Source organism: Megalobrama amblycephala, linkage group LG1, assembly GCF_018812025.1.
Source record: "Megalobrama amblycephala isolate DHTTF-2021 linkage group LG1, ASM1881202v1, whole genome shotgun sequence".
NCBI classification, from domain to species: Eukaryota; Metazoa; Chordata; class Actinopteri; order Cypriniformes; family Xenocyprididae; genus Megalobrama; species Megalobrama amblycephala.
Window position 1 is genome coordinate 25922620 of NC_063044.1, and position 14047 is coordinate 25936666.

Consider the following 14047-nt stretch of genomic DNA (forward strand, 5'->3'; position numbering starts at 1 on the left):
ATATTATTTCCTGTATTATTTCCCAATATTGATATCCCCTGATGAACAACGTTCTCTGTGATATTTGTCCTGTAATGTTAATTATATGCACAAAAAGACCTGTTATTTCAATTAAATATTTTCAAATAGCATTTATGTTTCTGTATTGTGTTATATTTTGTTAGAAAGTGTTTGTTGTAAGCCATGATTAATGTTTAGTTTATTAAAATTTGTTTTTGTAATTTTTTTTAGTATGGAAAGAGTTTTAAATTAATTAATGTATTTATTTATTTTATCTTATCTTATTTTAATCTTTATCTTTACCTTGACTGACTCTGAGTCTGAGAGTGAAAGAGTCGATGCAAACAGCAGATGGCAGTAATGCTTTACTAAAGTTTCAGATCCAGTGTGAAGAAGAAGAGGAGGAGGAAGAAGAAAAAGGAGAAGAAGCAGCTAAATTTCTGTTTTTCTCCACAGTCTTTCAGATTTAGTTGGAATCTACAACAATATGAAGAACTATTCAGAAATCTCTGTGTTTTTATTAATAATCTGTGGTAAGTGTGTGATTTCTGTTGACTTTCACTTTCACTTTGAGCACTTAGCATTAGCTGTAGTTCATTAGCAAATAAAAACATTCATCCAGATGAAATTGTTCAAGTTCTCCCCTTTTGCAATTGCTGTTTTGTTTACTTAAAGTTTTTTAAAGGCACATTTTAAGCACATGTAACAGCACATTCAGTACAAACACCTTCATTCAAAGCAGCATTTTAAAATCTGACAGACAGTCGGAGCAGTTGTTCACTTGTTCACTCATTCTGTAACTGCTGTATAGAGCATGGTTCCCAACCACATTCCTGGAGTACCCCAACACTGCACATTTTCCATGTCTCCTTTGTCTGACACACCCATTTCTGGTCTTGGAGTCTCTGCTAATGAATTGATGACTTGATTCAGGTGTGCTTGATCAAGAGACATGCAAAATGTGCAGTGTTGGGGGTACTCCAGGAATGTGGTTGGGAACCACTGGTATAGAGCATGTCAGTTTAGTGACTATATCAGCAAGAGTCAACAACAACTGGAGAAATATCATATTCACACATGGAAATATGATCCTAAAATAAGTATGTTTTAGAAAACAAAATAAAAACACTGAACCATGTTTCTCTGTCAAAATATCTATAATGTGTTTGTCTGTTAGCTCTTTTGTCTTGATTCTTGATGTGAGTTTAATCTCTGATTGATGTTTGTGTTTGTTCTGCAGTGTTTGGAGCTGATGGAGATGATGTGAAGATAGTGTCAGTGCAGAAGGGAGATTCTGTCACTCTAAACACTGGTTTAAGAGGGCAGATTAATCTAATAAATTGGAAGTTTGGAGATTCAGACTCACTCATTACTAATGATGAGAGATTCAGAGACAGACTGGAGCTGAATTATCAGACTGGATCTCTGACCATCAACAACATGAGAGTCACAGACTCTGGACTTTATCATCTATTTATGGATCTTCACAACTATGGGCTCTTATTTAGGACATTCATTGTTACTGTCCATGGTGAGAATGCTTTTTTATTAGAGAAATGTAAATAATTTCATATTTGTTTTAGGAATTAAACCAGATTCAATGTGCAACTAGAAAATATTCATTATTTAATGGAGCCTTTCCTCATTTTAACTAACACAAATCTGTGTTAGTGAGCACTTCTCCTTTGCCGAGATTATCCATCCACCTCACAGGTGTGGCATATCAAGATGCTGATTAGACAAGCATGATTATTGCACAGGTGTGCCTTAGGCTGGCCACAATAAAAGGCCACTCTAAAATGTGCAGTTTTACTGTATTGGGGTGGTCAGAAAACCAGTCAGTATTTGGTTTGACCACCATTTGCCTCGCGCAGTGCAACACATCTCCTTCACCTAGAGTTGATCAGGTTCTTGAACGTGGCCTGTGAGATGTTGGTCCACTCCTCTTCAATGGCTGTGTGAAGTTGCTGGATATTGGCAGGAACTAGAACACGCTGTCTTATACGCCGATCCAGAGCATCCCAAACATGCTCAATGGGTGACATGTCCGGTGAGTATGCTGGCCATGCAAGAACTGGGATGTTTTCAGCTTCCAGGAATTGTGTACAGATCCTTGCAACATGGGGCGGTGCATTATCATCCTGCAACATGAGGTGATGGTCGTGGATGAACGGCACAACAACGGGCCTCAGGATCTCGTCTGTGCATTCAAAATGCCATCAATAAAATGCACCTGTGTTCGTTGTCCATAACATACACCTGCCCATACCAGAACACCTCTCCAAAGTGCCAGACGGCCATCGAATGTGAGCATTTTCCCACTCAAGTCAGTTACGATGACGAACTGCAGTCAGGTCGAGACCCTGATGAGGATGACGAGCATGCAGATGAGCTTCCCTGAGATGGTTTCTGACAGAAATTCTTCGGTTATGCAAACCGATTTTTGCAGCAGCTGTCCGGGTGGCTGGTCTCAGACGATCTTGGAGGTGAAGATGCTGGATGTGGAGGTCCTGGGCTGGTGTGGTTACACGTGGTTTGCAGTTGTGAGGCCGGTTGGATGTACTGCCAAATTCTCTGAAACGCCTTTGGAGATGGCTTATGGTAGAGAAATGAATTCACGGACAGCAGTTCTGGTGGACACTCCTGCGGTCAGCATGCCAATTGCACGCTCCCTCAAAACTTGCGACATCTGTGGTTTATCCCGAGGTTTACCATAGTCAACCCTATCCGGGCCGTATCCAGGTGAGATCGAAGACCTGCGCCTTGACACGACCACAACGCAGCCCTGAAGTATCAGCAGAGATCGAGTCAACTAGATCATCCATTGTGAAGGCCTCATCAACACAACAGCCAGTGCCACAGTTCCTCAACAGACCGTCCATACCGGCGTGATGAATACAATCCTCACCTGGAGTTTTTTTTTTCTCCATTTTAACACCTATTTGCCACCTGATGTCACCTGTTGGAGTTTGGGTTCCTTGCCGCTGTTGCCTTTGGCTTGCTTAGTCGGGGACACTTGACATTTGACTTGACATTCGATATTCAACAGTATTCTTGACATTTATTCAACAGTGCTTCTGATCTGCCTGCATTGACACTATTCTTGAAGAGCTGCTGTGCAGCCAAATTATATACCAGTTATCAATGTAAAGCTGCTTTGACACAATCTGCATTGTAAAAAGCGCTATATAAATAAAGGTGACTTGACTTGACTAGATCATCCATTGTGAAGGCCTCATCAACACGATAGCCAGTGCCACAGTTCCTCAACAAACCGTCCATACCGGCATGATGAATACAATCCTAAACTAGATGGAATAAATACTTTGAATGTTCCGATCCTATCAGACTTATGATAGCAACCTGAATCGTAACAAAGCACTGTTCCCCAGAGGAGAACTGGCCCCCCGACTAAGCCTGGTTTCTCCCAAGTTTTTTTTTCTCCATTTTAACACCTATTTGCCACCTGATGTCACCTGTTTGCCACCTGATTGCCACCTGATGTCACCTGTTGGAGTTTGGGTTCCTTGCCGCTGTCGCCTTTGGCTTGCTTAGTCGGGGACACTTGACATTTGACTTGACATTCGATATTCAACAGTATTCTTGACATTTATTCAACAGTGCTTTGATCTGCCTGCATTGACACTATTCTTTAAAGAGCCAAAATTATATACCAGTTATCACTGTAAAGCTGCTTTGACACAATCTACATTGTAAAAAACTCTACATAAATAAAGGTGACTTGACTTGACATTGTGCTGTGTGATAAAACTGCACATTTTAGAGTGGCCTTTTATTGTGGCCAGCCTAAGGCACACCTGTGCAATAATCATGCTGTCTGATCAGCATCTTGATATGCCACACCTGTGAGGTGATGGATTATCTCGGCAAAGGAGAAGTGCTCACTAACACAGATTTAGACAGATTTGTGAACAATATTTGAGAGGCCTTTTGTGTACATAGAAAAAGTCTTAGATCTTTACGTTCAGCTCATGAAAAATGGGGGCAAAAACAAAAGTGTTGCGTCTATAATTTTGTTCAGTATTTACTGTGTTCCTATTTGCTCACAGTTGTTACAAAAGAACAAAACCTGGATTTTCTATGAAAGTTTGATGACTTTCCAAAGAGGAAAAACACATTGAGAGCTTGATTATAAAGACTTTCTGTCACTCCTCAGAATTCATCACAGTAAAGCTGCTTTAAATCATTTATATTGTATAAATCCCTATAAAAATGAAGGTGATTTGACTTGACTAACATAAGATCATAATCAGATCTCATATTACTTTGACTGTTCTGTATATGAGTTTCTCAGACGAGATTATGATCAGAGTAACATCTGTACAGTGACATCAGCAGCAGTGTTTATGAGTTTAATCTCTGATTGATGTTTGTGTTTGTTCCTCAGGAGTGTTTGATGAAGATGAAGTGAAGACAGTGTCAGTGATGGAGGGAGATTCTGTCACTCTAGAAACTCGTTTAAGAGAGAAATTTAATCGTATAAAGTGGAGGTTTGGAGATTCAGGCTCAGTCATTGCTGAAATTCATAGTAATGAGATCTCATATCCCTTCAATGACACTGAGAGATTCAGAGACAGACTGAAGATGAATAATCAGACTGGATCTCTGATCATCAAGAACATGAGAATCACAGACTCTGGAGTTTATGAAATAGAGATCGATCACTACTATTGGAACCCATATACAGTATTCAATATTGTTATCTGTGGTGAGGACACTGTTTTACTTTTCAGAATAAATAGTTTTACATGTGTTTTTAAACTGAATTAAACAGTTTTCAGTGCAGCAAATACAGTTATAATGTGTTCATCAGTCTTACAGTGTTGTAGTTTCTCAATATCACAGTCATGCTGTTGTTCTGTATATAATCACAACTGTGATTGGGCCGCAGGTGATCACATGACTGATATTCAGAACAACCCATTTTGATTTTATACCACAGTACTATAAAAATGAACAGTGATTGACTTACATTTGATTTCACACACATTATGAGCAGATATTTTTAGTTTCATGCCACCAGTAGTTATAACTCCAAAACAAGTCAAAGCAGGATCAGTCGTTCTGTAGAATAAGGAAATGAAACTGAACATAGACAGGTTTATGATAAACGTTCCTGTGCTGTTATATGAAATAAGATAGACTTTATGATAGATATTCATTGCCACTTTAAGTATTTTAAAGTAATGATTGTTAATCAGATGTCTGTGAAAACTAATGACTGTCTGTCTTTATCATTACAGAACCATTTCATCCACATCCAGATCTAGATCTGCCTCCAGATGCTGTAACGCAAACAGTTTTTGTCGTTCTGCTGCCAGTGTTTGCTGTTGTTGCTGCAGTTTCTGCTGTCTTATGCTATCGCTGTAAGATCTCTAAACGAGAAAGGCAAAACGGTGAGTATTACAGCTGATACAGCATAAGAAAAATAATGAGCTTTATTGTGCTGAAGTGGATCATGGTCAAAATTACTACAGATTTTCTTCTCATTCTGACGTCTGAACAGCAACTGAACCTCTTAAATACCAGATACAACATGCTGCTACAGCCTTAAATATCTATGGGTACACGTGTCACGTGACAAAACATACATCATCAAATACCTCCATTTTTACGGTCCACAACACAAAAACTGTTTTCAAATTAATCCCCCCCCCCCCCCAAAACACTAGAGTTTTAAAGTTTTAAACACTTCTTTCGTGTGCCAATTCAGGTTCTTTTCATGTTAATATTTCTGTGGAATTTGCAATTTATGTCTGTCAGAACTGATGTTAAATGTATATAAACAAACTTTTTATTTAGAAAATGTAATTCACATGATGAAAAGATTACGTAAATGTGAAGATTCACACAGTTCTTCTGTGTTGATGTTCATCTTCAAACTCACTTATAATCTCTTATAGTCTCTGTTTCTATGTCTCTGTGACAGAAGAAGAGAAGACTGAATCCACCAAAGAGGGAGAATCTGTCGCTCTAAAGACTGATACTGAAAAACAGACAGATGAGGAGAAACTGAAGCTGGATCATCAGACTGGATCTCTGAAAACCACAGACTCTGGAGATTATAAACTATAGATCAAACCCTGCAGCGAAGGTACAGACAACTTATAACTCATATAGATGTCTAATGAAGCTCAAACTAACACTGTTCTCTTTCTATATGCTGATATTTTGTATGGCCTCCTTGATTTTTAAGAACAGCATCAATTCTTCTAGACTATAACTGACCTCCACATCTTCTCTAATTTCTATGATTGTTTCTGTATTTTCCTTTCAGGTTCCAGAGGAAAAAATGCAAATGAGACTTTAGAGATTCCGCTGTTGAGTGAAGAAGATCCGGATAGAGCAAGAGTTCAGTACGTTAAGGCTTGTCCATAAGTGCACTATGAAGTGCACGTGTCGTTTCATACAGGTTTGGAATGACATGAGAGTGAGTAAATGACAAGTTTTAATTTATCAAACTGTATATAAGAGAGTTCATGACCATCAAGTGCCACATTCAGTGAGTTGACGTCAGTGACAAAAGACAGTCATTGCGACACTGTAAAGTGATGGCGCTATGGAGCCATGTGCCTTTAAACTGTTTTAATAGGTTTAACGTTACATTATCAGCTCAGAAAATACACTAATTTGACTAGAAACACCAAAGACTGGAAATATAAAGCATCCTTCCAGTTACAAGTCAGGCGTGACTTCCACGTTCAGGAAAAGGTCTATATGAAATAATTATGCTTAAATATGTTATTCAAACAAATGTCCTGACAAGGTCCTCGGTTCATGAGTCTGGAGGACGTTTTATGTGGAGTTTGCAACAGATGCATCAGTCCAAAGACATTCAGGATTGTTCAACTGGAGTTCCTACATTGAGTTTAAATGTGAATGTGTTTTTCTGTGTGTGAGAGTCTTGTGATGGACTGTTTCTCTGCCTTTGGGACAGACTCCAGCGTCCCTACAACACTACAGAGGACAAGCCGTTTGGAGAATGGATGAATCTAAATGTAAAGTGCCTTTATATTCACTCTGAAGCACTTGACCGATGAACTCAGCCTTACTGCACTTCTACCATTTTTTTTTTTTTTTTTTTTTTGCACATTTGTTCAGTATTAAAGAACCTTTGAATTATTCACTTGTATGCATTATTTCCTCTATAAGTCGTTTGAATAAAATGTTCATAAACGTATTGATCTATGACTATGATCTTTCTGTTTGATTATTAATGTCTTCTAGTGGACAGATTTAAAGAGCATCTATTATGTTCATTTTCACAAGATGTAATATCAGTCTCTGGTGTCCTCACAATGTGTCTGTGAAGTTTCAGCTCAAAATACCTCACAGATCATTTATAAATCCATGTTGTAAAAATCCATTTCTGACTGGCTATTTTTGTGCATGTGCCTTTAAATGCAAATGAGCTGCTGTGCCCCGCCCCCTCTCCACATCACAGCTCTCGCCTCAATCGGATTCTCTGCCGAATACTAACAAGACATCTGCTTGGTTTTGATTATAATCTATATGGTGATCACTAGTTCTTCTTTCATTATCAAACATCATAATGTTTCATCAACATTAAAGTTTATTATTTCCATGTGTTTTAAATTCTAATGGATCGTTTTTTGAAGCACACACAGCTGTCAAGTGTCCTGAGTAACTTCTCTTTCACTTTTTTGTTGTTTAAACTGTCAAATACACACAAGATTCTGTCAAAAACACACTCAGTTCACATAAACACAGTCAGTGTCTGTGACTGTAAACAGCAGGTGAAGTTACAGAAATCACAGGTGTATATTAGATCTGTGGCACATTCCCTTCAAAAATCAAACTAACCCACTGCGTTCAGCGGCTCAGATGTCAGTAAATGAAGACTGTTACATTCACTCTTGCTCCAACAACAAAACATCTCAATTACTCACCAGACATTGTTGTCTACAGCTGCTCGAACACGGATAAAATGGCGGACGGCTCGCTGAGGGCGTAAACTGTGGTGATGCAGGACTGTCAATCAGCGGATGTGGGCGGGGACTGAACAGTGTGACGTCACACGTAGCATTTCAAACGCCTCTCTTTGAATCGGTCCAAGCTTTCGATTAAATTTCATATTTAAATCACCAATGAAATCTGACAACAATGACTCTCCTAATGTGCCATTTCAGCTCCCTCTTGTGACTGAATATGAAAACACATTCTGTTTTTAACCACTCTCTCACCGATCATTTCCCTGAGGTTAACAATTAATTCTGAGTATTCATACGCAGCGTTTCACACTGTACATCACTAAACCCTGGGTTAACGTCCTTATTTGCATATATGCAGTGCCAGTGTCACTGATTGGATGAACAAAGCACATAATATGTTTACATAAATGCTCAGGCATTGCACATCCTCATATTACATATAGTCAACTTCACTATCAAGTTTATCCTGAATGGACATTTCAAACTATAAAAGAATTAAACAGTGTTTTCTGCGCTGCAATTGTTGCATTTTCTGTCAGCATTTGTTGTTTTTTTCTTTCCAATGCTGAATTTTCAATTTATATACAATGCACAGTGTTTCTGTGACTGTCAAAAGCATGTAAATATACAAGCGATATGTGGAGCGTTACTTTACCCAGGGTTAAAAGTGGTGTTTAGGATGACGATAACCCGGGGTTAAGTGCAGCGTGAAAAGCCATGTGAATTGCTTGCCTTTAAAAAAAAAAAAAAAAAAAAAAATTACAACTGAACATGATTGATTAATTCCATTAGTGACAAGGTATGATTTATGTGTTCAGTATATAAACATGAGAAAAACAGAATGTCAGAACTATTTTGTTATACTACTTTATTATACATGCAGTGCTGCATCCTGACTACAACACAAAGTATTGTTAAATACACTTCTAACATTTCATCCTATTTGTTTGTTCCCTTCTCTCAGGAAGGAGCCACGGATCACAGAAGACCTCTGCGCTGCACAACAACCAAAAGTCTTCAAAGGTTTAGTGGAAGAGCTGTTAAAGTTATTTACTTAGAAATATAATGTGCTTGGGTCACACAGCCTAACGACGCTCGGCCCATTGTTGCAAATATGGGATTGGGATACTTTCACACTTGTGCTGTGATTGCGCTACATTTGGGATGGTTTTGTTGCGCAGACCTGGCAACCCTCCACTCTAAAGCCACACCCCTTTCATGCACTCCGAAGTGCGCAGCTCCTGAATTTGGACACAGCTAGTGGTGTCTTTCTAGTCTTAGACTAGTCTTTCACATTTTGGAAGCATAAACTCTCTCTCTCTTCTTCAGCAGTATTTCAGTCGTCATGTAACTTCATTATTCAGTCACTGTTAAACTTCTCCGTTTGTCTTCAGCAGGTTTTGTTTATAAATGTCGTCAGTCGGATGGGTGTGGCTCAGTATTAATAGAGAAATCAGATTTTGTTGGAATCTACAACAATATGAAGAACTATTCAAAAATCTCCGTGTTTTTATGTATAATCTGTGGTAAGTGTGTGATGTTGACTTTGAGTTTCATTTTGAGCACTTAGTAAACACTGAACCATGTTTGTTTATAACTGTTAGTTTTTTATGTTTTTGTCTGTTAGCTCTTTTGTCTTGATTCTTGATGTGAGTTGAATCTCTGATTGATGTTTGTGTTTGTTCTGCAGTGTTTGGAGATTATGGAGATGAAATGAAGTCAGTGATGGAGGGAGATTCTGTCACTCTAGACATTGATTTTAGAGGGCGATTCAATCTAATAATGTGGAGGTTTGGATTTGGATTTGTAATGCAAGTCATTGCTGAAACTGATGGAAATGAGATCACATATTACACTGAGAAATTCAGAGACAGACTGAAGCTGAATCATCAGACTGGATCTCTGACCATCAACAACATGAGAGAATTAGACTCTGGACATTATGAAGTACGGATCGAGCACAACAATAGGATCTCATATAAGAAATTCATTGTTACTGTCCATGGTGAGAATACTTTTTTATTAGAGAAATGTAGATATGTTTTGTTTTAGGAATTAAACCAGATTCAATGTTCAACAAGCAAATATTCATTATTTATGGAGCTTTTCCTCATTTTTCAGAAGTAGTTTGGTAAACTTCTATAGTGGTGAATGGATAATATATTGCGTTCCCATTTGCTCCAATAGCAAAAGAACAAAATCTTGAGCTTCTGTGAAAGTTTTGATGACTTTCCAAAGAGGAAAAACACATTGAGAGCTTGATTATAAAGACTTTCTGAAACACTCACAGCAGCGTTACCCAGTTTCATGAAGAGCAATGCCAAGATTAGAAAACAACCAGTTATAAATGTACATTAAATGATTATAAACATGAACATTGGTAGATTAGATTTACATGTCATCAAAGTCGGTTAAAAGGCTCCAACAACAGTTTTAGAGAATTGTAGTTTCTCAATAGTCATGCTGTTGTTCTGTATATAATCACAACTGTGATTGGGCCGCAGGTGATCACATGACTGATATTCAGAACAACTGAATGATGGCGAGTCTGATTTTTTATTTTTTTTTACCACAGTACTGAAAAAATGAACAGTGATTGACTTACATTTGTGTAGCAATTTACCTCAAAAAAAAAATATGAATAATTAATTATAAATATTTGTATCAGTTAATAGAATTAACTTATGTAGTATAAGTTAATTCTATTGTAGTAAATTCTAATTCTAATGTACTAAAATTAAGACTTGAGGAATCCAAAACGAAGAAAGTTTCAATCTTAAAGGATTTGTTCACTTTCAAATAAAAATTTTCTGATAATTTACTCACCCCCATGGGTCTTATCTAGCGAAACGATCACCTTCTCTATTCTACTTACAGGAACGAACGCAGTGCCAGTTCCATTTTTTTCTGTAAGTAGAATAGGGAAGGCGTAGGACATACAGCGTAAACTTTTTGAAGAATACGAAAGTGCGGTTTTGGCGGAGGCACTTGGAAGGCGATCATTTGTTTATATAAAGCATATACATTTACATTTTTTCTCTAGATAAGACTCTTATTCCTCATCTGGTATCGTTTAAAGCCCTTTGAAGTTGCACTGAAACAATCATTTTGACCTTCAACCATCTGGAGCCCATTGAAGTCCACTATATGGAGAAAAATCCTGGAATGTTTTCATCAAATACCTTTATTTCTTTTCGACTGAAGAAAATTAAATTATCGAGTAAATTATCAAGAAAATTTTATATGAAAGTGAACTAATCTTTTATGTCAATTTATGTCTACCAGAACTGATGTTAAATATATATAAACAAAGTCTTATTTAGAAAAATTAATTCACATGATGAAAAAATTACTAGAAACATGAAGATTCACACAGTTCTTCTGTGTTGATGTTCATCTTCAAACTCACTTATAATCTCCTGATGTCTCTGTTTCTGTGTTTCTGTGACAAATGAAGAGAAGACTGAATCCACCAAAGAGGGAGAATCTGTCGCTCTGAAAAACAGACAGACGAGGAGAATCTGAAGCTGGATCATCAGACTGGATCCCCGAAAACCACAGAGTCTGGAGATAATAAATAATGAATAATGAGTTCAGTACGTTAAGGCTTGTCCATAAGTGCACTATGAAGTGCACATGTCATTTCATAAAGGTTTGGAATGACATGAGAGTGAGTAAATGACAAGTTTTAATTTATCAGACTGTATATAAGACAGTTCATGACCATCAAGTGCCACATTCAGTGAGTCGACGTCAGTGACAAAAGACGGTCATTGCGACACTGTAAAGTGATGGCGCTATGGAGCCATGTGCCTTTAAACTGTTTTAATATGTTCAACGTTACATTATCAGCTCAGAAAATACACTAATTTGACTAGAAACTCGGCCTTACTGCATTTCTACCAAAATGTATTTTTTTACACATGTTCAATACTAGTATTAAAGAACCATTGAATTATTCACTTGATTGCATTATCTCCTCTAGAAGCCATTTGTTTGTAAACATATTGATCTATGACTATGATCTTTCTGTTTGATTATTTATGTCTTCTAGTGGACAGATTTAAAGGGCATCTATTATGTTCATTTTCACAAGATGTAATATCAGTCTCTGGTGTCCTCACAATGTGTCTGTGAAGTTTCAGCTCAAAATACCCCAGAGATCATTTATAAATCCATGTTGTAAATACCCATTTCTGACTGGCTGTTTTCGTGCATGTGCCTTTAAATGCAAATGAGCTGCTGTGCCCCGCCCCCTCTCCACATCACAGCTCTCGCCTCAATCGGATTCTCTGCCGAATACTAACAAGACATCTGCTTGGTTTTGATTATAATCTATATGGTGATCACTAGTTCTTCTTTCATTATCAAACATCATAATATTTCATCAACATTAAAGTTTATTATTTCCATGTGTTTTAAGTTCTAATTGATCTTTTTTTGAAGCACACACACAGACAGCTGTGAAGTCTCATGAGTAACTTCTCTTTCACAATTTTGTTGTTTAAAGGGGTGGTTCAGTGTTTTTTTTCTAGCTTGATTGTGTTTTTGGGGCACAGTTTAACATGTCTTAATGCTTCGTTTTTTTGAAAACGCTGTATTTTTCATCTATTTTACATTTATTCTACACCTCTGTTTCCAGTCTCATATGAACGGCTCGTTTGACTTCCTGCTTCTATTAAGCCACTCCCTCCGAAATACGCAGTGTGCTCAGATTGGTTGGCAGGTTGGTAGCTGGCCCAGTGTATCGTGATTCGCTGAAGCATCTGGAAACGCCACGCCCCTTACCATTCGTAGATACGTGCTAAGCTGGAAATGTAAATAATGGCGTCTATAGACAAATCCGGCGAACACGGAAGTAAAGCAGCGCCGCCATTACTGCGTGCCTTGCTGCTAAGGAAGTAGCAGAAGTAGCGTGTTGGTCCCGTAGGCTGTAGCAGATGTTAGCTATATAGTTTTTTAGTACGTATGCTGTCCAGTGATGCCGGGCAGAGCGTGTTGTGTGGTTTGTTGTTTTAACAACAGCACAAAACTACAGACCTGGAATAAAACCGTTTGTGTAATCCACGAAGCTTTGTTGCACATTGACTGCCCATTACGGCCATACGGATTGCACAGAGTTCCTGGTCGAGCGGAGGACCAAGATGTGCGTCAAAAGTGGATGAAACACATAACCGAGATGGCTCATCGCATGCCAGATGCTTAATAAAATAATCTTGAATACCTGTAAGAACATGTATTTTATTGCTACAACTGGTCGTGGCTAAGGCCATCCTTAAAAATATTTTGGTTTGCCGTAACAGCCAAAAAAATAAAAAAAATGGTCGGTAGGTCGTAAAAAATGTAAAAAAAAATTTTTTTATTGCATCACATTAAGTGTATTGTGATTGTCAAAATATTTTAGTAACTAAGCTGAATTTTATTAGGTTAGTGACGTTACAATGTTTACATGGTAGGCTACAATTTCTGGTAAGCTACACTTTTTTATTATTTTTATTCAATTATTATTATTTAATTATTATTGTGATTTGATTTAATATTGACTCATTTGGATAAACATTAGCTAGGCTACACAAGGTAGGCATTAATTTTTCTCAAGAAAAAAACAACTCACCTAACTTAATGCTGTAAACATACAGAGAGCCCTATCAGCTGGCAGTATTATTTAAAAATAACAATTTAAATATAATGCATTTTTTATTATAATAACAACTTTATTTAATGATATAAGTAAAAATATAATAAAGATGTAATACAGTACACATATCAGCCAAAACAGGTTCTGTGTGAGGGGCTGCTAGCTGACAGCGTTCGGTCATTTCTGAGAGATTTACCTCAGACGAAGGTAAGTGTGAATACATAAATCCATTTTGAAAAACATGTTTACAAGAATATAACTTTATACGTCGTTTGATGCTGTAATATTTTGTAATCTGTATTTCTAGCATGTCACATTTACAAGCACCAAAACGGTATTTATTGTTTGAATTTCGTAATAAAATTGACAGAATCTGAGAGCTGAGATTTTTTCTATCATAAGTAACCTGCTCTGTCTAGTCTGTCGGTCTCTGTGT

General features: G+C 37.4%; 1 protein-coding gene across 1 annotated transcript; it reads left to right on the plus strand.

Annotated features, from left to right (window-relative positions):
- The first annotated feature begins 379 nt into the window (after window positions 1-379).
- Window positions 380-7143, plus strand: LOC125265833. The gene is made up of 6 exons (XM_048186353.1): window positions 380-533; window positions 1241-1531; window positions 4409-4729; window positions 5265-5417; window positions 5951-6115; window positions 6299-7143. The coding sequence occupies exons 1-5, from the start codon at window positions 488-490 to the stop codon at window positions 6094-6096; spliced, it is 957 nt and encodes a 318-aa protein (XP_048042310.1). The 5' UTR covers window positions 380-487; the 3' UTR covers window positions 6097-6115; window positions 6299-7143.
- The last annotated feature ends 6904 nt before the right edge of the window (window positions 7144-14047 follow it).

Bases quoted from the DNA above. Each gene is read 5' to 3' on its own strand.
- LOC125265833 (XM_048186353.1), top strand. From the start codon at position 488: ATGAAGAACTATTCAGAAATCTCTGTGTTTTTATTAATAATCTGTG. The intron at 1,532-4,408 runs GTGAGAATGCTT...TTTGTTCCTCAG, and splicing joins ATTCATTGTTACTGTCCATG to GAGTGTTTGATGAAGATGAA. The intron at 5,418-5,950 runs GTGAGTATTACA...TCTCTGTGACAG, and splicing joins TAAACGAGAAAGGCAAAACG to AAGAAGAGAAGACTGAATCC.